This window comes from Solea senegalensis, linkage group LG15, assembly GCF_019176455.1.
Source record: "Solea senegalensis isolate Sse05_10M linkage group LG15, IFAPA_SoseM_1, whole genome shotgun sequence".
In the NCBI taxonomy this organism is placed as follows: Eukaryota; Metazoa; Chordata; class Actinopteri; order Pleuronectiformes; family Soleidae; genus Solea; species Solea senegalensis.
In genome coordinates, this window is record NC_058035.1 from 22,527,836 (window position 1) to 22,552,568 (window position 24,733).

General features: G+C 43.1%; 2 protein-coding genes and 1 long non-coding RNA gene across 3 annotated transcripts; all 3 read right to left on the minus strand.

The window, feature by feature from the left end:
* Window positions 1-200: 200 nt before the first annotated feature.
* On the minus strand, window positions 201-4,605 carry LOC122781441 (prolyl-tRNA synthetase associated domain-containing protein 1-like). The gene is made up of 4 exons (XM_044045087.1): window positions 4,494-4,605; window positions 2,788-2,913; window positions 628-717; window positions 201-463 (listed from the first exon to the last, which is right to left on the minus strand). The coding sequence occupies exons 1-4, from the start codon at window positions 4,572-4,574 to the stop codon at window positions 251-253; spliced, it is 510 nt and encodes a 169-aa protein (XP_043901022.1). The 5' UTR covers window positions 4,575-4,605; the 3' UTR covers window positions 201-250.
* LOC122781442 lies at window positions 1,584-2,777 on the minus strand. The gene is made up of 2 exons (XR_006361800.1): window positions 1,996-2,777; window positions 1,584-1,846 (listed from the first exon to the last, which is right to left on the minus strand). It is a non-coding gene; the product is annotated as an uncharacterized LOC122781442 (long non-coding RNA).
* A 3,942-nt stretch (window positions 4,606-8,547) lies between the features above and the next one.
* LOC122782316 (probable E3 ubiquitin-protein ligase HECTD2) lies at window positions 8,548-20,414 on the minus strand. The gene is made up of 3 exons (XM_044046655.1): window positions 20,273-20,414; window positions 9,230-9,373; window positions 8,548-8,891 (listed from the first exon to the last, which is right to left on the minus strand). Exons 1-3 carry the CDS (start codon window positions 20,362-20,364, stop codon window positions 8,771-8,773), a joined length of 357 nt encoding a protein of 118 aa, XP_043902590.1. The 5' UTR covers window positions 20,365-20,414; the 3' UTR covers window positions 8,548-8,770.
* Between the last annotated feature and the right edge of the window lie 4,319 nt (window positions 20,415-24,733).

Below are 24,733 nucleotides of genomic sequence, written 5' to 3' on the forward strand. Positions count from 1 at the left end.
ACGAGGCAGCAGTGGTTCAGCAGCTCAGTTTCCTGTTGGAAACGTCCAACAGTGAGACAAAGACATAAAGACATGAACGTCTTCTCAAGACGTTGTAGAGTTCAGGTTTTATTTGTCAGAGGAGTCATTTGTGTCTCTGTGTCCGTCTCTCTGTCTCCGTGTCTCTGTTCTGTGACAGAAATGAAAAAACTTAAATCGTCTTTAAAATGTTTGTTTTGTATTTATTTTTATCGTTTATTTTCATGTCTCTCTACTCAAACGTCTCCAGGATGGGTTCGTGTCCTGTCTCCTTCAGGAAGCGCAGTAGATCATCTGGACGGATCCCCATGGTGGCGCTGTTGGTCATCGGGTGAAAGTAAACCATCTCATGTCCTCCGTCCAACAAATCCTTCTCTAAGACAAACTTCACACTCTGGTCCTTGTCAAAGAGAAGAGCCAGCGCTGTGGCACAGCCCTGACCCACCTGAGGACAGGGGACAAGAGGGCAAGAGAACAGGGGACAGACGACAAGAGGACAGACAACAGAGGACGAGGACAGAGACAGAAGAAAGAGGACAGAGACATCAAAGTTCAACTGTTCTTGTCTCTGATCAGCGTCTCATTATTGATAAAAAGGTTTGTCCTCACCTTCAGTTTGTCCAACATGGTCGCCTCGTCTGCAAAACGCAGGTTTCCACTGCCAACGCCGAGCTTTTTAGCCAGGACATTAAGATTGACCTGGACAAGACAGACAGACAGAAAGAGAGAGAGACAGACAGAGAGAAAGACATGAGGTCAGAGACACACCCACATTCCTGTATGGGCATCAAGGTGAGGTGCGTAAAGGGATCCTCCACTGATTAGCATGTGGCTTTGTAATGCTAGAATAGCAGCAGTATTTTTAAAGTTGCTTTCCTCCCTCAGTTTTCCACCGAGTTGTAAAAAAAATCGGATCATTGCGTCATCGGAGGGCACGTCATGCACACGACGTTCAAGGTTTGAAACTACAATGCCAGTTCCGCACTTTTTAGACTCACCCATAGGGGGACGAGACTTCATTCCCAGAATGTAAACACGGTGTCCGCCATCTTTGCTAACAGTTACGCTAACCGGCTCTTGCTCTGCGGGGTAAAGTGAGAACGACGATGCCCGAATGTAGTTTTCAAACTGATATGGCTGCAAAGGAAAAGACGTACATTTCTGTCGGCTGATGGCGGCGTCTGTGGTTACCTGTCTGTGGTTACCTGTCTGTGTTGGTCAGGACATCAGAAGATATTCAGCTTCTGAAAAGCAGCACTGTGTCTATGAAGAGACTGTTGATGCTCACAGTGAGCTATAAGAAGTCAGATTTTTCTTTATTATTATTGTTGTTGTTGTAGTAGCATCAATACACATTTAAATTCATATTGGTTGTGGTTTCTTTTCTAGCCATTAGAGCATTATTAGATGAAAAGTGATTTCTTTGGGGGGAAACGGTTGATAAACACTTCATAGCTACTCATAGCTACTTTGTTTACTGATGACAAGTGCGTCGTTTTTATTGTGTAAATCTAACTTGTGTAGTATAGTAAGTAATATAACAACAAAAACAGTAACTATTCAGCCTCCTTCCACGAGTCTTTACTGTTGAACTGTGGCGTACACATGAATGCAGGGTGATACAACCAAATATAGCTTTATTATTCACAAAGGAAAATCTTTTAATATAAAATAAACAAGAAGACAAATCTAAAAGAATGTCTAACACAATATGCAAACAAAAAATAAATGATGAAACATGTACAGTGGCGACAGAATCTGAGTCTGGAAGAGGAGCAGACACTGGATGGTGTGAAGATTTTCTCCAAGACTTGATTCAACCATGCTCCTAAAGGACAAAGAATACAATTACACATGAAATATGAACAAAGATTTGACTTTTTTCCAGGAAACACAACATTGTCGCTTTACTGCCGACAACTATATGACATCGTAAACAATGTGAGCAGAAATAGAGTCGATTAGCGTCGGTCTTACCTCTCAGTGACGTCTTTGTGTTGGAAATGGAGACCGTGAACCCTCTGAGCTTCCAGCTTCTCCATGTCTTCAATGTCTTCTCCAAAACTCCATAATAGCTTAGCCTTGAGGCATCAGGCAAACTCTGACCAGCAAATGATGGGAACTTCCTGCTTGTCCTTTCCTTGTTTTTACTGCACATCCCGGTACAATGTCGCACCACAGAAAACAACCCGAGTCATTTACAGGTCTGTCATGTATTGGCCGAGTGATCGCTCACGGGGTTTGTGTGTTTACACAACTAGCGCTGTCTGCTTCGAAGCTTGGGGCAGTGAGCGCAGTGCATTCTGGGAGTTGTTGTGAGCCAAAATTACATTCTTCTGCTTTTCTCGGCCAAGAAGGCTTCAAATATTATTTCACATTTCTACGACATAGATAGTTTTTATAGACATTCATAAGTTTCCACTTCTTAGATAGAATTTGAAAAAGTCAGTGCCAAATCAGTGTCACCTTTGAAGTGAGGACCTTATGAGAATGAAGTGTTGGTTTCATTTGTGGCGACAACATTTTAACTACTGTCCTGCTCACGCACACACACACACATTTGTACTTGATTTGTTTCAGTTTGCCACTTTTCTGAGGATCTCTCTGAAACTTAGAGAGAAGCCTAAAAACAGCCTCTCGAGGACATTACAGTGAAGACAAAGTGAGGACCAGCCAAAATGAGCACACAATGCAAAAAGGTCCTCACTACAAAGGTTAAAAATAATCTCACAAAGATAGCTATGCAAACACACACACACACACACACACCTGTCTGTCATGACGAGTAGAAACCAGCCACAGCGTTTTCTTCTTCTTGTCCTTTAAGAAGAGGTTTTTAGTGACAGCTCCTCTGACGTCCTGTAGATGGCGCATCATCTCCTCCACTGTAAACACCTGAGCAGAGCAGAGGAGACCAACTGTGACACCACTAACTACTTAAAGGTTCTCCGTCGAGCAGTTGTATCTTCAGGACTGTGGACGAAGAAGAGTTCTCCAGGTTCCTCCAGGTTCTTCCAGGTTGTTTCCCTCGTGATGGACAGGTTGTCCAGGGTGAACCTATTCAAAGGTTTAAAGGTTCTCACGCTGCGACCCGAACTCATGTCAGTTTAGAAGAGGACGCGTTTGTGTTTTCATTTATGGAAAAAAATCAAAAACTTAATATGAACTCAAACACACAGGTGCACGAGTATGGAGGACCGAAAGGGCCAAAATTAAATAAATAAATACACCATTACATACAGTCATTAATTAAATGTGTCATTAAATAATAAAATGTGTCATTAATTAATTAAATAAACAATTAAATCATTAATTAAATGTGTCATTAACCAATTAAATACACAATTAAATCATTACATGTATTTAATTAATGACACATTTAATTATTTCATGGTCCGTGTTGCAGTGGATCATTAATTCATTTTATCTGTCAAACTCGCCCATCAAAGTCAGAGGGCGGGGCTAACGCTGATCGAGTCTGATTCATTGCTTTGGTCTGAAATGGCGTAGCTGCCATGAGTTTTAAGATCATTTGAGGCGAGAAATGAGTCATTTAGAATTCAAAAATGTGGTTTGTGTATTAAGATACGATGTATTATATATAGTTTGGCAGCGATAGTATCGGAGATGATCATCATGATTAAATGTGTCTTAAATTAATTTTAATTAATTAATGACACATTCAATTATTTAATGACAACCTACCAATACCTACACTCTTCCACGAGTGGGGTCAAAAATGACCCCAATTAAAATCAATGCGTTTTTGCATAAACTGGGTTGTTATTCTTCAAAATCTTTAAAACGAAGAGTTGTAATATTTTCATATTCCAGGTAATCCTCATAAAACATGATTGTGACATGAGACCGTTTGCACTTTTATTTATTTTTTCATTAATTTTAAGAAATTGCAGTTTTTGTATCAGTGGGGTCAATTTTGAAGAAAAACATCTAAGGGTTAATGGTGTATTTATTTATTTAATGTTGGCCCTTTCGGTCCTCCAGACACGAGAGACATGAAGCAGCAAAGACAAGTGCGCCCCCTGCAGATGAGGGCAGGTCTGTGTAATAAACACGTTCAAAACAATCTGCGTCTCACGATCACATGCACACAAACAACAAAGTCAACAAGTTCCACCGCGATTCTATTTTCAAATGATCTTCCGATGAATTCGGCAACAGAATGAACACAAACGTTCATGTGTCTGTGGACATGTGAAGGAACACAGGCGGCGGACACCGACACGTCACTGACGCCGAATGTAACCAAACGCCGGTTGTGATTGTGTAGCGTCGTCACATTTGTTTCATGTTATTTATTAAATGTACAGTTGACGAAAGAATCTTCAATGTCGTACTTTCCTAATGAGATTCAACGGTGACGTGGTGAATGTTGCAGGTCTGACACACGTGTTTCACGATGTGACACGTGACGGCGTTTGTTTGTGTTTACAAAGAAAGAGATGGAGTTTTACCGGCGCGTGGTCGACACACGTGGTCTGGACTTTCAGAGCGTGCAGATATGTCTCCAGCTCCGCGCGCAGATCCTCTGACATCTTTCTGTTTTTAGACAGAGAGGAAGAAGACTTCTTCTTCTCTACTCAGATTTACTGCAGCTAACGTGACCAGCGCCGCCCTCTGGACACTCTCGACTTTCCCCTCCCCTCAATCTAAGCCCTGATTCAAAACAAGACAATAAGCTATAAATAATACAAATAATAATAACGTTAATCATGATAAATAAACAGTAATAATAATAATAATAATCTCATTTATGGAGCATCTATGAAAACAATTAACTTACTAATGATGTTGATGTTAAACCTGACTGAAGCATGAATAACGAGGACAAAACAATAACTGCAATATTTAATATTCGCTGACGTCCTGCAGAACGAGGAGGAGAATAATATCAGCCAGACTGTCCTCTCCTCAGCCACATCCACCAGCTCCTCTGGAGGACCAGCCGAGAGACAGAATCCGTGTCCTGGGTTGGCCCTGAGGTCTCCTCCTGGAGGACAAGTCTGACACACCTTCCCCGGGAGGCGTCCAGGAGGCGTCTCCTGGACATGAAGGTCACATGTGGAGGAGCAGCGCTTCTTCTCCGAGAACCTCCTGGACATCCTCAATGTCTCTATGGCTGAGCCCGTCCACCCTGAGGACACAAAACACGGCAACTAACCAAACATGATGTCATAAGATGATGTCACAGAGATCAAAGGAGATGATGTCACAGAGATCAAAGGAGATGATGTCACAGAGATCAAAGGAGATGATGTCACAGAGATCCTAACATTTATGAGAGTCACTGCTGATGAAGCGGTGATTGTGAATATTGATATAAGCAGTAATGGCCAGTAAGGAGGAAGAGGCTGTTCAGGAGGCTGAAGGTCCCAGTGAGACCACTGAAGACGGTGAGAAGGCCGCGACCTCCAAAGACGCAGAGGCGGACAAGTCCACCAAGTCAAAGCCAAGTCAACATGTTTACTTTGTCTCTGTTAGCACGTTCAGCGCGCTGGACGAACAGATGATGACATCATACGTGGGCAGGACCGGCTTCAGAGACTTGGGCTCATACACCTGGTCCCTGTGCAGGGAGTTCAGGACCACGCCTAGGTGGCTGCAAAACATACTGACCGTCTCGAAGATCAACTTAGCCCGGAGACCTCCACCTCCACCAAAACCAAAAATCAAATACCCCAAGCTGCGCATGATGGAGGACTAGGACACAGAAGAACGTGTGTCCACACATGTCCATGGTGAAGGTCAAGTATATATTTCTAAGCACATGTCTTCTTCTGGCTCCTCCATTTAGTGGATCATCTGACTCCATCTTATCCTTTGTCGTCCTTGTGTCCTCTTCTGTCCTCATGAACCTTCTCTGTGGTCTTCCTCTTTTCATCTTCAACATCCTTTGTCCAGGACGATCACTGTCCTTCGTCTGCTTGTGACCAAACCATCTCAACCTTCACTCTCTGACTTTATCTCCAAACCCTTGAACCTGAGTTGTCCCTGGATTATATGCTCATGTCCAATCCTGTCTGTCTTCACCTCTGTCTACTGTCCATCGCTTTGTTCAGTTGGTCTTCCGAGCAGCAGCTGTCTCACTGTCTTGCTGCTCTCCAGGTTGTCTTCCACTCGTCCTCTGCTCTCACTACACGTTACTGTATCATCTGCAGACAACATAGTCCTCAGAGACTCCTGACCTGTCCTCACCTGTCAATCATCTCAGAGCTGGTGCATAGTTTAAATGTAAAGACGTGTCTCTGGTCAGGATTTGAGAGACAGATATAGAATACATTGTGTCCATTTCAGCTCGGAACACAAGAACCAGAACAAGTTGCTGCAGAACAGCTGAAGAATGTTCATATTTAGTCATTATTATCATTTTGTGATCATTTATAATTTAACTATGTTAACATTTAGTTGCGTGGAAATTATTATTAATGATTAAACCAAACTAACCACACGTTTAAAATACTTAGTTTTTATTCTCATACTTAAATAATCCCTGAGGGAATTTCTGTCTCTGCATTTAATCTGTCCTCTATGAACCTTCCTAGAATAAGGAGCAGCGAGCAGCTACTGAGCAGCACCGGGGCCCGGGGAGCAATGGAGGTTGGGTACCTTGCTCAGCGTTAGCCAAGACCCCAGCAGCCCTTGGACTGGAACCGGCAAATTCCCCTTCCACTTGTCCATGGCTTCACCAAAAAATACACACTATTGTACTTTCCTGTAGCATATAACACAACTCAAATACACACAGTGTATAAAGTTCACACCCCAGCATCACAACACTTTAGCGTCAGGGACGCTAAACCCGTCAGGGAGCTAAACCCGTCCTGGACAGGTCAGCAGTCCCCACACACACACACACACACACACACAGCTCAGGGGGAACGGTTTGGACATGAAGACGTGAGTGAAGGTGGAGATGGTTTGGTCACATGCAGAGGACGGACAGTCAGACACAAAGATCACAGAGAAGAGGACACAAGAGAGAGGATGAGAGGACACAAGAGAGAGAGGACAGGAAGACACAAGAGAGAGAGGACGAGATGGAGGCAGATGATCCACAGAGAAGTCACATTTACTAACTCTGGTTATTTCTTCTTTCTTCTTTAGCCCAACCAGTTCCTCTGAGATAAGGGTCTGCCTTACCGGGACCAGGTTTTGCTCCCATCAACTAAGTCAACAACTATGCAGGTGATTAAGCAGGTAAGTTCGGGAACCTGGTGAGGGTGTCACCGCAAAGCCTCCCCAACAAGGAGGAAACCTCAGGGCAACACCTGAGGTACGTCCAGAGTTGGACAATGGACGGACGGACGGTTGGATGGTGTAGAACCAGAATTCCTTCTACGTGTCTAAGCCAAGCAGGGTAAGCCAAACTGCAGCCACAGCGCCCTGTACAGGTCGTCGTGGTGATTATTTCAAACAGGCTGATGCAACGATCGTTCAGACATGGACGCACAGTTCATCACTTTATGTCCGGAGACCAGACTCTGTGATCACAAACATCAGGTGAGTTCTTCTTCAGGGTCCAAGACCCACGGGCAGTGGTTCTGCAGAAAATGAGCCATGGAGGGCAGCATTTATTGTAATAATAATTATTATTATTATTGTTGATACCAGTATTGTCATTATTATTACCATTATTATAATAATAATAATAATTATTATTATTATTGTTGTTGATACCAGTATTATCATTATTATTGCTATTATTATTATTACCATTATTATCATTATTATTATTATTGCCATTATTATAATTATTATTATTATTGTTGATACCAGTATTATCATTATTATTGTTATTATGATTATTACCATTATTATAATAATAATTATTGTTATTATGATTTTTACCATTATAATAATAATAATAATTATTATTATTATTATTCTTGTTGATACCAGTATTATCATTATTATTGTTATTATTATTATTACCATTATTATCATTATTATTATTACCATTATTATCATTATTATTATTACCATTATAATTATTATTATTATCATTATTATTGTTCTTATTATTATTACCATTATTATCATTATTGTTATTGCCATTATTATCAGTTTTACTGTGTGTTTGTTACTGTGTGTGTGTTTGTTACTGTGTGCATGTTTGTTACTGTGTTACTGTGTGTGTGTTTGTTACTGTTACTGTGTACTGTGTGTATGTGTTACTGTGTTACTGTGTGTGTGTTTGTTACTGTGTTACTGTGTGTGTGTTTGTTACTGTGTTACTGTGTGCGTTTGTTACTGTGTTACTGTGTGTGTGTGTGTGTTACTGTGTTACTGTGTGCGGTTTGTTACTGTGTTAGTGTGCGGTTTGTTACTGTGTTACTGTGTGTGTGTTACTGTGTTACTGTGTGTGTGTTAATGTGTGCGTGTTTGTTACTGTGTTACTGTGTGTGTGTTACTGTGTGCGTGTTTGTTACTGTGTTACTGTGTGTGTGTTACTGTGTGCGTGTTTGTTACTGTGTTACTGTGTGTGAATAAAAACATGAAAACACAGAATGATGACTCATCACTTTACTGCTCAACGATAAACAAACAAACACAGTTGTGTTTGTAAACACTACATTACAACGTTTCTGCTGCAGCAAAACAAACACACAGCAACGTCCAAAACAACAACAGGTTTGAAACCTCTGACTGACCTTTGACCTCTGGCCACATATTTTATTCATTTTGTGGTTCAAAGACGTCTGATCATGTGCTCACTACACTAATGTGTGCGTCACTCCAGGCCGAAGCCCTCAGCGTTGTTGACAGCGATGGTGAGTTTGTGTTTGAGTTCTTTTCTGCTTCGATACGGAGGCAAACAGATCTGATTAAAACAGGTGTGAGAGACCGGCAACCTGAGAGAGAGGGAGGGAGAGAGGAGAGAGAAAGATAGTTTGAATTATTCACTTTTAAATGTTGTATAAAACAGTTCTGATTCAAAACTCTTTGGTTTATATAAAGACACACGGTGGTGCAGTGGGTAGAACTCCTGGGTTTGAGCCTCAGTTGGAACGAGGGCCTCTCTGCATGGTCACATGATCCCCCCGTGCCCGTGTGGGTTTTTCTCTGTGTGACCCCGCCTATCAGCGTATGACCCGCCCATCAGGGCGTGACCTTGCCTAGGCTTATGTCAGCTGGAGTGGAGGTGAAAGCCTATCAATCACGTGACTACAGTCCGTGTTTTACGACATACCAGTCGGTCGGAACGTCGATCTTAGAGATTTTGAAGTTGAGGTCAGACATTCCTCCCACAGGGACGCGGTCACTTCCTGTCGCAAAGTGAAGGAACTTCTTCTGCATCTCCAGAGGGAACGAGAGGACGACATCCCAGAAACAGCTGAGGGAGGGAGGGAGGGAGAGAGAGAGAAATTTTGATTTTTAAGTCTCCTTTATTTATATCCTTATATGTTATCCTTTACATTTTTGGCTCTGGAGGAGAAAAAAACAGAGGAAGAAATTCAACAAACATAAAAATAATCAACGAAAACTAAATCATCATCTTTCACAGAACATAAAACTCCCTTCTCTCCCCACATTTGCAAAAAATCCACCAAATTATTTGTTAATGGATAAAAAGTTCAGTTTTCAGTCTGGTCTTCAGCATCCACGTCCACACTGTTCTCCACTCTATTCTTTCTGCTTAAATAAACGTCCATCTTTGATTGGCCGATTAAAAAGTTAAATAACTGACAGTGAGTTTTCTTTTCCTGTCATATTTGTAACCGAGAATAAAAACAGAAAGTGAGAAAATGTTTCAAGCCTCCACTGTAGGTCTCCAGCTTTCTTAGTTAGCGGTGGCTTATACAAAGCCTTCCACTCAGGCTTCTGAGCTGTTGTGAGGGACAGGTGAGTCCTCCAAGGCTTGCTCTGCAGTAGTGCTTTTAAAACCAAGTAATACATCGTCCTCCCCGTCATGTTCCACAAACCATAATCACTTTCAAAAACAGGAGTGATGTTCATGTTGGGGAAAGAGTCAGTGGGATCAGGCTGAGCTGAGCCGTCACAATAGTTCGTTAAAAGACTCAGTTCAGAGTCAGTCAGCTGCTGTTTCCAGTCTTTCAGCAGGAGACCACTCACTCAGACTGACCTGGTCCCCAGACACTGGGCCAGAGCAGCACCATTATCCAGGCGAGGTCCGCACACCTGAACCACGCGGCCCAGAGTCAGGACCCTGGCACCGTGGCCCCCCTCCTCTTTGGGGAGAAGGAGGACGCTCTGGGGGACCCAGTGCAAACGGTCCCAGAAGAAGTCCACCATAGCGGCCTGCACCCTGGACAGCAGCCTCTCTGGCGGGTCCAGACACATCAGCCGGTGCCACAGCATGGAGGACACAAGGTTATTAATAATGAGGACTCGACCTTTGAAGGACATCCTGGGTAAAATCCATCTCCACCTCTTAAGACGACCTTCAACCTGTTCAATAAATAGGTCCCAGTTCTGGGAGGTGGAGGCTGCATCTCCAAGATGGACACCAAGATACTTAAGTCCTCCCCTTCTCCACACTAAGCCCCCCGGTAGAACCAACTTCTTCTTTAGCCCCTCCCCCACTGCCACAGCTTCACTTTTCTCCCAGTTAATTCTCGCAGAGGAGAGTTTCCCGAAGTCAGCAGCAGTTTGGGTGAGAAATCAGACCAAACTCTGAGCCTAATGAACTAGAGAGGTCCAAAATGTCCCGAATTAAAGTAATGTTGTCAGATATCAACCTGCCGGGAACACATTAGGTCTGGTCCACATGAATGACCTGGTCCATCACCTTCCTGAGTCTCATGGCCAGCACCTTAGAGAGCAGTTTATAGTCGGTACACAGCAGAGACACAGGACGCCAGTTCTTAAGCTCCTGCAGGTCTCCTTTCTTTGGGAGGAGGGTGAGGACAGCCCTCCTGCAGCTCAGGAGCAGCCGTCCCTTGTTCAGACTGTCCTGCAGGACACACAGGAGATCGTTCCCCATGACCGTCCAGAAGGCTCTATAAAACTCCACAGGGAGACCGTCTATGCCGGGAGCCTTCCCGCTCTGCAGAGTCTGTAGTGCCTCCTGTAGCTCCTGGGCGGAAAGTTGTGCCTCGAGACCCTCTCTTTGGTCTTCGGTCACTTGTGGCAGCCCTTCGAGGAATGACAGTGCCACCTCTGGTTCCTTCCTAAGCTCTGCTGTGTACAGATCATGATAGAAACCTGTAGCACACTGCCGAATGTCTGCGTCCTCCTGCAGTAGTAGTCCACTGTCAGACCTCAGCGAGTGCATGAGTCTCTTCTGTCCACTCTTCCGCTCCAGCCCAAAGAAAAAATGGGAAGGAGCATCCATCTCAGCAATGTTCTGGAAGCGTAACCGAACCAGAGCACCATGGGCGTGAAAACCCAACAGGTCGGACAGAGCTGAGCGTTTGAGTTTGAGAACTTCAATATGTTCTCGATCTCCTGTGGAGTCTGCTCAGTTTTGCAGTTCCACCACTTCTCTCTCCAGATCTCTCATAGACCTGGTCATGTCTCTAGTGACACTGAGAGTGTACTGCAAGCAAAGCTGTTTGATCTGAACCTTTCCCACGTCCTGCTGCAGAGAACTGTACTCGGACTTAGTCCGACCAAAAATATCTGAGTGACTCTTTAAAACCATTATTGGTCAACAGTGTGGTGTTAAAGTGCCAGTACGCACTTCTACATTTCACATTCTTCATAAAAACCACACACTGCACCAGGGAGTGATCGGAGAACCCGACAGGGCTGATCACACTGCTCTTAAAAACATTCAAAATGATCGTAACAATAAAACCTATCAAGTCTTGCTAAAGACAGTGTGTTACCTCTAGAGTGAAGCCAGGTGTACTGACGCTGGCTCCTGTGGAAACATCTCCACACGTCACACAACTCAAAGGTTTCCATCATTTTGCTGATGGCGTTTTTTGAAGCAGTGTGAGGTTCCCCGTGGTTCCTGTCTAAGACAGGGTTCTCTGTGCAGTTAAAAACAAGAACTCCTCACTGCAACACTTGTGAAGTGTTTGGTTCAGTGTGTCTATGAAAACCAGTCTCTCCAGAGCAATAACTGGAGCATATACATTTATAAAAAACAGTTTCATCTTCTCAAACTCAGCAGTCACTTTTAAAAGTCGGCCTGGAACGACCTCGTCAACAGTGAAGTTAAAAGAAGAGAATCCCGACCCCCCCACTGTTACTGTCCCTGTGACTTAAAACCAGTTCCCCATTCCACTCCCTTCTCCAGTCACACTCATTGTCAGAGGTGCTGTGTGTCTCCTGAATAAAAGTGACATTCAGTTGTTTGGTTTGGATCAAATTAAAAAGTGCAGCTCTCTTTGTGTCCTGACGAGCACCGTTAATGTTTAAAGATTAAAAAAGAGCTGCAAATAAACAAACACACACTCACCAAAGTAAAGAAAGGAAAAATCAACACACTCATCCATTCATCTCCTTCTCTAGCTGGAGTCCAACTTTTGTTAAAAATGTCTTCAGCCGAAAGATCTTTGTTTCAATAAAAGCAGGATGACCGAGGTCTCCTTTGTCCTTCATCAGAGACCTCACTGACTGACTGAAGAGACGCAGATCAGGGAAGAACTCCTCAATGTTCACTCCCTTGTCTTCTTTTGTGTCAGCTAAAAACTGTCTGACACAAGAGAAGGAGGAATCACTGTGTGTCTTCCTGTGTGTCTTCCTATGTGTCCTCCTATGTGTCTTCCTGTGTGTCCTCCAATGTGTCCACCAATGTGTCCTCCAGTGTGTCTTCCTGTGTAACCCAGTGTGTCCTCCAATGTGTCTTCCTGTGTGTCCTCCTCCAATGTGTCACCCAGTGTGTCCTCCAATGTGTCACCCAGTGTGTCTTCCTGTGTGTCCTCTAATGTGTCTTCCTGTGCGTCCTCCAGTGTGTCTTCCTGTGTGTCCTCCAAATGTCACCCAGTGTGTCTTCCCAGTGTCCTCCAATGTGTCACCCAGTGTGTCACCCAGTGTCCTCCAATGTGTCACCCAGTGTGTCTTCCAGTGTGTCTTCCTGTGTGTCAACCAATGTGTCTTCCTGTGTGTTGTCCTCTGACCCCTCAGAGGACACCTCTCTTTTGACATTTTCTTATTTTTAGTTTCAGTGTTTTTCCATTTGATTGAACATTTGATAATTTCACCTATTGAATCATCAATAATATCATCATTGTGGTCCAGATCAGCCTCTGCCACTCTGGTCACTGTCTGTCCTCTGACTGCAGAGGACTCAGTCTGGACACTGTCCATCAGAGCTTTCCCCTGTCTATGTGTGTGTGTGTGTGTCTGTGTGTGTGTGTCTGTGCTGCGGTGTGCCTGTGTGTGTGTGGTGTGTGTGTCTGTGGTGTTTGTGTGCTGTGTGTGTCTGTGGTGTTTGCGTGTGTGTGTCTGTGGTGTGTGTGTGTGTGTGTGTGTGTCTGTGGTGTGTGTGTGTCTCAGGTGTCTGTGGTGTTTGTGTCTGTGGTGTGTGAGAGAGAGAGAGAGACAGACAGAGAGAGAGAGAGAGAGAGACACAGAGAGAGAGAGACAGAGAGATTTTGATTTTTAAACTTTATTTGTTCAAAAACATGAACAATAACAACAATTAGTTGTGTTCTGCACTTAAAACCATGGAGAAATAAAAGTAAACATACAAAAGAAAAGAAAAAGACTCCATTTAACTCAGACTGTTGCAGAAAGATAATTGTCCATCACTCACACAACACAACACGTCTTTTATTCTCCATATTTGTAAAAACTCTTCTGTGTTGTTTGTTGAGTTGAAGAAAACAAAGTCAGTCTTTATCCTGGTTTTTATCATTCTAATTTGCTGACAGTCAACATCAAGCGACTTTTCCACTTTGTTCCTCCTTGAAACATAAATTGCCAGTTTTGCTTGACCAATTAAAAAGTTCAGCAGTTGACATTTGGCGTTGTTTGTCCTCATGTATTTAAAACCTAAAATAAAAACACAAGAGGAGGGGGTCACGTGACGGCGGTGAGCTGAGCAGGCGCTTTTGGCTGAGCTCTGCGCCACTCAGTGCTAATTTTCCTATTATCCTGACAACATCCTGGCGTTACATGACATTTTTGTTGTGAACATAACAGGCTATGTCCTTAGAAACATTTTGGCCTCAGTCCTTCGACAAAATGGGAAGAACCAGAGGAAATAAAGACAAGAAAGACGCCTCTCCTGAGCCCGGTGACGACATACAAGATGGCGGCCAGACCGAATTGGATACTGCAGACGGGCTCGACCCTGCCCTTGCTAAAGCTCTGAGCGTAATGACTTCCAACATTATTAAAGTTATCGATGACAAACTTAGCCCTCTGGCCGAGACTATCCACAAGCATGCTACGGAGCTCCTGGCCGCGGCTAGACGAAGCTGAGACCAGGCTACTGGGAGGTGAAAACTCCGCCGAAGTGCAAGAGCCGAGGTTGGTGGAGCTGGAGAAGAAGGTTCGTGCCCTAACGGCGAGTTTGGACATGGCTGAGAACTATAACAGGCGCCTAAACATTCGTGTCATCGGCCTGGCGGAGGATACGGAGACAGGGCAGCCGTTGGAGTTTTTCAAGTCATGGCTACCCCGCGTCCTTACGTTAACCACAAAGGCTGGCCGCATTAAGCTGGAGAGAGCCCACCGCCCCCTCGTGCTGAAACTGGACCCGAACCCCAGATCGCTGCTGCTACGATTTCACGCATTCAGAGACAAGCAGAGGGTGATGGAAGCGGCACGCCATGCGAGCCAGGATGGTGGCATAATCTACAACGGATCCAGGATCTCCTTTTACAGCGATTTCTCCTCGACGCTGGTGAAGAAACGCAAGGCATACGATGCGATGAAACAGCGGCTGCGAGAGCGAGGAATGCCGTATGCTATGCTGTTTCCGGCCACTCTACAGGTGATGCACGGAGGAGTTTAGTGGCATTCTTTTAGACCCTCTGTTGTCAATGCTTAATCACTCTTTTGAAAAAGAGATCCTGCCTCAATCCCTTAGGGAGGCCAACATTTCTCTTATTCTCAAAAAAGGAAAATGCCCGGATAGCTGTGCCTCATACAGGCCGATTCGACCGGGTCGAGTGGACGTATTTGTTCTATGCGCTGGAGGAATTTGGCCTAGGTGATAATTTTGTGAATTGGATCAGGGTTCTGTATAATGCTCCGATGGCTGCAGTTCTGACTAATGGCCTGAGATCCAACAACTTCCCCCTGCACCGCATAAATAGGCAGGGCGATCCCCTTAGCCCCCTGCTTTTTGATATTGCTATTGAGCCGCTGGCCCAGGCAGTAAGGCAGAACGTTTCAATTTCTGGTATCCTCGTGATAGGGAACACAAAATTACTTTATACGCGGATGACGTTTTGATACATTTATCACAACCTCAAACTTCGGTTCCCTGCCTGATTAAGGTCATTTCGTCATTCAGCGTCTTTTCAGGATATAAAATTAATTTTGCGAAATCTGAGGCTATGCCCCTGGGATCGTTAACGTGTTTTCCAGATATGGCTGAGCCCTTCCCGTTCCGCTGGTCTCCTTGCCAGTTTCACTTACTTAGGAGTGCATGTTACACCCACTTTTGGTCAGATGTTTAAGTCAAACTTCCCACCCCTTTTGGATGCTATAAGGGCAGACTTAGACCACTGGGCCCCTCTCCCTCATTCTTGGCTAGGTAGGGTTGCTCTTATAAAAATGAATGTCCTGCCTAGGCTGCTATACCCACTGCAGATGATCCCTATTCTATTATCCAGCAAGGTTATAAAGGTGCTTGAGGGCTGGCTAAGCTCTTTCATTTGGAACAAAAGGAAGCCCCGTCTCAAGATGACGAAACTTCCAATGGCAGGTTGTGACGGAGGGTTAGATGTACCAAATCTCAGATTTTACCGACTGGCGTCACACCTGCGGGTTGTTGCAAGCTGACTCAACTGTGATCCAGCCTCAATTTGGCATGATATTGAATCCTCTCAGTTGGAGTGTCCTTTGTTGAATTTATCTACAATCAGAGCCTGGAGATCAATTCGCTATTTAGAAGGCCGGGCTCAGTTATCGTCTCCTCTCACTCCCATTCTTGATAACCTGGACTTCCTGCCAGGCTGTAGCGATCAGGGCTTTATGGTGTGGAGCACCCGAGGGCTGAAGAAACTAGGTGATCTATTCAATGGCCAGATTTTGCTATCTTTTCAGCAGTTGCAACAGCAGTTTGGTTTATTTACTCGTGGTGATTTCTACGGATATTTGCAAATTAGAAACTTCATAGTTAAAGACACCACCTTAATGACTAATAACACCACTTCATGGGTGGAGAAGGCCCTGTCTTTACGGATTAATAAGAAATGCATTACTGTTTTTTACAAAGCTCTGAATTCTGTTTCTCCTCTTACCTCACAAACCACCAAGCAAGCTTGGGAGAGAGGCCTAGGGGTTGTTATATATGATGATGACTGGCAGGAGGTTTGGTCTCAGGCCATGAACATTTCTGTATGTAACCGTGCCAAATCCATACAGTTTAGAATTGTACATCGCACACATATAACACCTGTTGTCAAAAACAAAATGGATGCTAATGTTTCCCCGCTTTGCTGGAAATGCAATTCTGAGACTGGTAGTTATATTCACTGTCTTTGGTCATGTGTTAAACTTCAAAAGTACTGGTCTAGTATCGTGAATGATCTGACTGCTATCTTTGGTGTCCCAATACGGATGGACCCTATGTGTTTGATACTTGGTCTTCCGGATTGTCGAATCACTGATAGTAAACACAGGAGACTTTTTAATATACTGACTTTTGCTGCTAGAAAGAACATCCTACTTTTCTGGATCAAGAATGTTGCGCCGACAAAAAAATCATGGCACAACATTGTCATGGACTGCGTTCCTAGTGAATATATCACTTGTATGATTCATTCTAAAATAGATGCTTTCTACAGGGTATGGGACCCTTACTTGCAGCATATTGGGCCCACGCTGTCATCCTCCTTGCTTCGTGGTTTTCCCAGGTCAGCCTAGCTGGTCTTGGTGACTTTGTTTTAAGTGTTCACTGTCTAACAAGCACCTTGTAGTCTTGCTGTGTGTATGTTTGGTATTGTTGTTTTCATTGATTTAGGTGACTAATTTACTTGTTACTTTTTCATAATATTTTTTTTTTTGATTGCTGTACCCACATGCCCTTTCTCTGTTGTCTTTTTCTCTCTCTGTTGTGTCTGAGCAGTTTTGTGTTAAGAGGAATAAAATGTAATAAAAATATTTTTCAAAAAAAAAAAAACACAAGAGGAAAAAGTCTCAGTGAATAAAGAGAACAAGTGAGACAGGAAGTGGAACAAAGGAGTTAATCTGACACAGTGCAGGAAACAGTGGAAGAGAGTTTCTCTCTGTGGACAGAAAGGACACGTGACTGTGACATTATGGTTGACGATGGAGATGAAGGCGTTCACTGCTACAGCAGCATGAAGAACCCTCCACTGTAAGTCTGCTGATTTTTTAGTCAACGGTGGTTTGTACAGTGAGCTCCACTCTGGCCTTAGATCCTCTTCGAGGGACAGGTGGTGTCTCCATGGAGTGTCCACTCTGTCTCTCAGTCTACTAGATGACCTTCCCTGTTACACTGCACAGACTGTAGTTGTTGGATTTGTTCATCTGCAGCAGAATGTTTACATCACACTTAAAAACAGGTGAGATGGTGAGTTCAGGGAAAGGGTCTGTAGAGTCCGGTTGTGTTTATCCATTGCAGTAGTCCGAGATCAGACAGAGTTCAGAATCAGTCAACCGCTGCCTCCAGTCCTTCAGCAGGAGACTGACCACCCTGACTGACCTGGTCTCGAGACGCTGGGCCAGACCGATTTCATTGTCCAACCGTGGGCCGCAAACCTCCGCCACTTGACCCAGAGTCAAGATTTTTGCCGCGCATAGTCTCTGTAGCAGGGATGGACCTACTACACCACAGAACCGTGTTCCCAGAGTCACCGGTTCCTTTAAAAGCCAGAACAGAGAGTTAGCTCCTCCTCCTGCTCGCCTCTCTTTGTTGACGAGTCCCCACACTTTAAAAAGTCCTTTATAAAAGGTGGGGAAGTTGTTCAGCTTAAAATCCAGTAGATCCATTAAAAACAAGGACTCAGCCAGGCCTAGTCCACTGCACCGCTCCAGTAGGGTGCGAGCCACCGGTCTCCAGACTAAGTCCGTGGGTCCTGTTAAAAACCGCTGGATGTGAACCCCAAGGTGAACCCCGAGGTATTTAAAACCTCCTCTCTTCCATGTTAGTCCTCCCGGCAAAAGCAGCTCCCTCTCAGGTCCATCTCCAATTGCCAAGGCCTCGCTCTTCTACCAGTTGACCTTAGCAGAGGAGATTTTCTGGAAGTCATGAGCTGTTTTGCTCAGAACCTCAATGTCCTGTTGGTTATTTATAAAAACAATGACATCATCGGCATAAGCGGAGAGTTTAAAACAATGATCACAACCAGGGAAATAAAAACCAGACAAGCGAGATCTCAGTTACTGTAAAAAAGGTTCTAAAGCCAGAGAGTAGAGCATGCCTGACAGGGAGCAGCCCTGTCTGACACCTCTGTGAACCTTAAAAGGAGCTCCCAAACCACCGTTAACCTTCAGCACACTCTCAATGTCATTGTACAAGACCCTGATCTTAGCTATGAAACCTGAGCTGAAGCCAAAAGCCTGCAGCGTCTACCACAGGTAAAGGTGTTCAACTATGTCAAAAGCTTTTTCTTGGTCTAGAGAAATCAGACCAAGCTTTGAGCCTAATGAACCAGAGAGGTCCAGAACATCCCGAATTAAGGTGATATTATCAGATATCAGCCTGCCGGGCACACAGTAGGTCTGGTCTACGTGAATGACCTGGTCCATCACTCTCCGGAGCCTCGTTGCCAGGACTTTTGAGACCAGTTTGTAGTCGGCGCACAGTAGTGACACAGGACGCCAGTTCTTCACTTCCTGCAGGTCTCCTTTCTTTGGGAGGAGGGTGAAGACAGCCCTCCTGCAGCTCAGAGGCAGCCGTCCCTTGTCCAGGCTGTCCTGCAGGACACACAGTACGTCCTCCCCGATGATAGTCCAGAAAGTCTTATAGAATTCTGCAGGGAGACCGTCTATGCCGGCGGCCTTCCCGCTCTGTAGACTCTGCAGCGCCTCCTGTAGATCTAGTGCAGAGAGCTGTGCCTCCAGCTGCTCCTTGTCTCCTTCGAACACTTTGGGCAAGTCCTCTAGATTAGACAGCGCCACCTCTGGATCCTCCAGGAGCTCTGTCTTGTAGAGATCCTGGTAGAAGGAGGAGGTGCATTGTCAAATCTCCCCGTCCTCCTGCAGCAGTTGCCCGTCAGCAGATCTCAGAGAGTGCATCAGCCTCCTCTGTCCACTCCTACGCTCCAACCCAAAGAAAAAGTGGGACAGAGCGTCCATCCTGGCAACTTTGTTGAAGCGAGACCAAACGAGAGCACCTTCAGCGTGGACGCCCAGCAGGTCTGACAGAGCTGATTGTTTTTCTTTGAGAACTCTAAACTGTTCTCGATCTCCTGTGGAGTCTGAACCCTGCAGCTCCACCACTTCTCTCTCCAGATCTTTCATAGACCTGGTCAAGTCTCTGGTGACATTGAGAGTGAACTGTAAGCAGAGCTGTTGGATTTGGACTTTTCCAACGTCCCACCACTGCTGTAAGGAGCTGTACTCGGACTTGGTTTTTCTAAAACCAAAAATACGAGAGTACATTTCTAAAACTGTTGTCTGAGAGAGAGAGAGACAGAGAGACAAAGAGAGAGAGAGAGAGAGAGAGAGAGAGAGAGAGAGAGAGGTGATGAAGTGATTTGGACTAACATTTAAAAGCAGGTCATAGTTGTGGGAAATAACTGTTTTCTTCTTGTTTCCTGTAACGTTCTAGCTGTGAATGAAAGCTGGGGTGATTATGTGATAGGGAAAGGTCACCAGGAAAGGTCAACGTAAGGGTTGCACATAATGGCATCTGTTAGGGTAAACATTAGATAACATGTACTAGGGTCATACACATGAGGTATGGTGTCTGTTCTTGTTTTACTTTGATGTTTGTGTAGAAGTGGTGAAGCTTTTTGGAGGAAGGGTAGAGTCCTTGGTGACAGTGTCTCTCCTCCATGCAGTAAAGACATGATTTACTCAACACTGATGACGCAAGAATTTCTTTCACATAGTTACAGTAAAATGCAGCGTCCTGACAGAGAACACCATGTGCTGCCACCTACAGTATGAGTGGACGTCTTGCTCTCAGGTGTGTGTCAGTGCCTCAGTTGAACAGGAAGTGATGTCATCTTACCGTACAGTGACGTCAGTCTTGTTGTAGCCTTCGTACTGAGCAGCTCTCTGCAGCGCACACATGTCCAACTCTGGGCTGCCACACACCAACATCTCCACCTCCTCTGGCCTCAGCAGCTGCAACACACACACACACACACAGACAGACACACACACACAGACAGACACACACACAGATTTACTTTAAAGGTCTTTAACCATATTATTACTTAAAATGTGCTTTTTAATTTTTTTTGAAGAACTTGCAAAGAGGGGACTTGAGTCTTGAGCGACGCCTACCTATCAAACAGGGGACCTCCCACTGCTACAGTGACACTGTCTGCAGCCATTCTCACCTCGTGAGTGTCTGTTTAGTGCCAAGACTGTCTTTGATTCTTGTCTTTATAATGATGACTTAACTTTAATGTAATCAACATTTAAACCTTTCTCTGTGATAGAAATATTAAATAATCATGGCCACTGGAATTAGAAGTTCAAAGTAGAAGTAAGGAAAGAAATCTGTAAGCAAACAGTATGAGAAGAAAAAAATAACAGTTAAATATTGCACAGATAGTGTCGGGGGGGTGAATCTCTGTGTATGTGTGTGTATGTCTGTGAATCACCTATCTCCACCTCCTCTTCTTCACACTTGTGTTATAAAATTGACTTTAGCAGCGATGGCTTCTCCCTCTCCTTCTCCTGCTCTGTCCTGTGTTGTGTGCCACATGTTTAGTTACTCCTCTGCCTCCTTTAGCGATAAAAGTACTTGTAAAAAGTGTAGCTTTTGGGTCTTTGGGTTTTTAGATAACTGGCAAAACTTCTGGGGGAAACCTGGTCTCATGAGGAGAGACGGCGTCCATCCCACTTTGGATGGAGAAGCTCTCTTATCTAGCAGCTTAGGACATTTTATTAGAAACCCATGACAATCCAGAGTTGAGACCAGGACACAGAGTTGCAGTCTTTCATGCTTCTCTGTGCTTCTTTCCGAGCAGTCACCAAGTGAGGTGAACAGACAGAGACTGTCAGCGAGTTCAAATATCTTGGTGTGCTACTTGATCCAAATTTGAGTTTCAAGAAACATATCAAAAAGATGACAAAAACTATCAAATACAACTTGGCTAACTTCAGGCAGATTAGATCCTCCCTATCCACAGAGGCAGCAAAACTATTTCTGCATGCTCTTATTTTATCTCACATCTCTTATTGTATCACTTGTTGGGGGCAGGCTGGTCAAACAACAATCCGGCCCTTAGAATCCCTGTATAAACAGGCACTGAAAATATTTGACTCATGAATCATGCTCTTGGGTCCAGTGTTTTCTCAGACTTTACCTATTCAGAGTTCTCTGAGTTCTTATCTGAGTTAGTGCTTAAAACAGATCAAATCATAATTGTAGGGGATTTCAACATCCATGTAGATGTTGACCGTGATAGTCTTAGCTGCGCATTTAACTCGCTGTTTGAATCAATAGGTTTTATTCAACACGTTAATAAACCAACTCATTGCCTTAATCACACCCTCGACCTTGTTTTAACTTATGGTATTGATATTGATAACTTAAACATAGTTCCTCAAAACCCTCTCCTTACTGATCATTATTTACTCACATTTAACTGTTCAATAATGAACTACAATAACATAAATAAGAAATACTGTGTGATAATAATATGAATACATTCAAAGAGACAGTGCAACCTTTATTTAACTCGGTGCCATATGTCAGTACATCTGAAGGTACCTTTTGTGATTTTACTCCCGCCCTCATAGATAACCTTGTTGATAGTACAACAGCCTCACTGCGTACTACATTAGATCGTGTTGCCCCTCTGAAAAAGAAAGTGGTGAATCAGATGAGACGAGCACCATGGTTTAACTCCAATACTCGTGCTCTTAAACAGACGTTAAGTAGATTAGAAAGAAAATGGCGTTCCAGTAACCTAGAGGAACTTCATATAGCCTGGAAAGATGGTTTTGTAGCTTACAAAAAAGCCCTACACAAAGCTAGAGTTGCCTATTATTCTTCTTTCTGTAGATATTTGAAAAAATGATTACGGGGTATATGAAATTTATCAACTATTTCTTCAGATGACATCAGCACCTTTTGCACATTGTACAGATCTCCTATTTTCCCCAGCCCCTTCATAACCCAAGATTTAAATCATCGTCTGCTTTTCCTGGTGGGAAGGAGTCATTCCTCCATATTGGGCTGAAGACAGAGAGAGAGGACGTTTCTCTAAGATATTTTTTAACTTGATGCCACACTACAATCATGTTTTTCACAATAGGATTTTTTGTAGTCTTTTTAAGGATTTTAGTGCTTGCTGAATACAGGTATGTAGGGAGGGGCAGACTTAGCTGGAGTTCCTCCATTTCTGTCAGTTGTGCTGCCCAATAGTACCAGAGTGGGTTGGGACATTTCAGTCCCCCTCTGTCAAAAGGTAAGTACAGTAGTGATAGTCGTGTTCGGGGACGTTTTTTATTATTCCACAAAAATCTGATAAACAATCTTTTTAGTTGAGTGAACAGGTTACTTGGAGGAGGAAGTGGAAGATTTTGAAACAGATACAACAGTTTAGGCAGTATAATCATTTTAAGGATATTTATTTTACCTATTAGTGATATTGGTATATGTGTTTTTGAAATCTCTTGCATTAATGGTTCATAATTACATGCTATAATATGTTTAAGTTTTGGGACAATTTTGATACCCAAGTATGTGAAGCAATCCACAATTTTAAATTGAGTAGCTATATTAGGAGGGTTTTTACTTTCTAGTTGGTTTAGAAACATAATTGATGATTTGGATTTGTTTAATTTATATCCTGAGATTTTTCCAAATATATTGATGAGTTCTAATACTTCAGGAATGGATGTTTCCATCTTTTTCAGAAAAATTATTATGTCATCCGCAAATAGAGCTAGACGGTGCTCCTGTTGCCCAACTAATATGCCTGTTATGTTTTGGTGTATTCGTATAGTTATTGCCAGTGGTTCTATAGACATTATAAACAGCAAGGGAGATAAGGGATCTCCTTGCCTACATCCTCTTTGTATTTTAAAAGATCTGGATATATTACGATTAGTTATGATTTCAGCATATGGTTCTGTATAAAGTAGTTTTATCCACTTGTTAAAATTTTCCCCAAAACCAAAACGTGTAAGGATCTCAAATAAATAGGACCATTCCACTCTGTCAAATGACAGTAATGCTGTATCTGCTGCCCCCTTTTCTTCAAACAATATATTTAGTATTCTCCTAACATTATAGAAGCCTTGCCTATTTTTTACAAAGCCATTTTGATCTTTGTCAATAATATTTGGAATAATTTTCTCAAGTCTCCTGGCTATTATCTTACTCAAAATTTTTAAATCCACATTTAAAAGACTGATTGGCCTACAATTTTCACAATTGTTATTTGGTTTGCCAGGTTTTGGCAACAAAGTGATTAGAGCTCCTCTTAAGGATATTGGGAGAATTCCATTTCGAAAAGATTCCATGAACATTTCTAATAGTGGTGGCATAAGTCTATGTTTAAACATTTTATAAATTTCAATAGGTATCCCATCTGGCCCTGGGGTTTTCCCTCCTTTGATATTGTCAATGGCTACAGATAATTCCATTAAAGTTATATATTTTTCTAGTTCTTCTTTAATTTCTTCTGATATTCTGGGAATATGAATATGATCCAAAAATTATTTAGTTCTAAAGTATTTAAACCTATTTCTGAGCTATACAGATTTTCAAAAAAATTCTTGAAGGTTTCATTTATTTCAATTGGGTCCACAATAGTTTCATTATTACCATTTTTCAATGAAGTTATTAGCCTTTCATTCTGCATTTGCTTGATGCGCCATGCTAGCACCCTGCCAGGTTTTTCACCTTGGTCATAGAATGTCTGTTTAAGTCGTAGTAGATCTGATAAAGCTTTTGTTGAAGATATTTCATTATATTGCGTTCTTAGTAGAAGTAGTTCTTGGTGAGTACCTTGAGATCCTGATTGATAGTATTCTTCTTCTAATTTCTTTATTTTTGTTTCTAGTGATTTTGTCTTCTTATACGTTTCCTTAGCTTTAGAGCTAGTGCTATTTGTCCTCTAATAAATGCCTTAAATGCTTCCCATCTGATACTTCCTGAGGTCTCTGTTGTATTTGTTTCAAAATAGAATTGAATCTGTTCGTCAAGAAAGGTAACAAAACCTGTATCCGCAAGCCATTTCGTTTTAAATCTCCATTTAGGAGAATCACAAGTCAATTTGGGATCACAGTAGATTAAAGAGTTTGGGGCATGGTCTGACAGGAGTATTGCATCATAGGAAACCTTCTTAATTTTACATTTTAGTATTGCTGAAATCAGGAAGAAGTCTATACGGGAATATGACTGATGTGTACAAGAAAAGCATGAGTATTTTTTATCATTGGGATTGTCTTCCCTCCACACATCGATCAAATTCATTTCTTTCATGAAATAATGAATGACACTCCT

Excerpts from the sequence above, each read along its gene's own strand:
- LOC122781441 (XM_044045087.1), bottom strand. The coding sequence starts at position 4,574 with ATGTCAGAGGATCTGCGCGCGGAGCTGGAGACATATCTGCACGCTCTG. Across the intron at positions 2,914-4,493 it reads CGTGTGTCGACCACGCGCCG|GTGTTTACAGTGGAGGAGAT; the intron begins GTAAAACTCCAT and ends TGCTCTGCTCAG. Across the intron at positions 464-627 it reads CCATGTTGGACAAACTGAAG|GTGGGTCAGGGCTGTGCCAC; the intron begins GTGAGGACAAAC and ends CCCTGTCCTCAG.
- LOC122782316 (XM_044046655.1), bottom strand. The coding sequence starts at position 20,364 with ATGTTGGTGTGTGGCAGCCCAGAGTTGGACATGTGTGCGCTGCAGAGA. Across the intron at positions 9,374-20,272 it reads AAGACTGACGTCACTGTACG|CTGTTTCTGGGATGTCGTCC; the intron begins GTAAGATGACAT and ends TCCCTCCCTCAG. Across the intron at positions 8,892-9,229 it reads ATCGACGTTCCGACCGACTG|GTTGCCGGTCTCTCACACCT; the intron begins GTATGTCGTAAA and ends CCTCTCTCTCAG.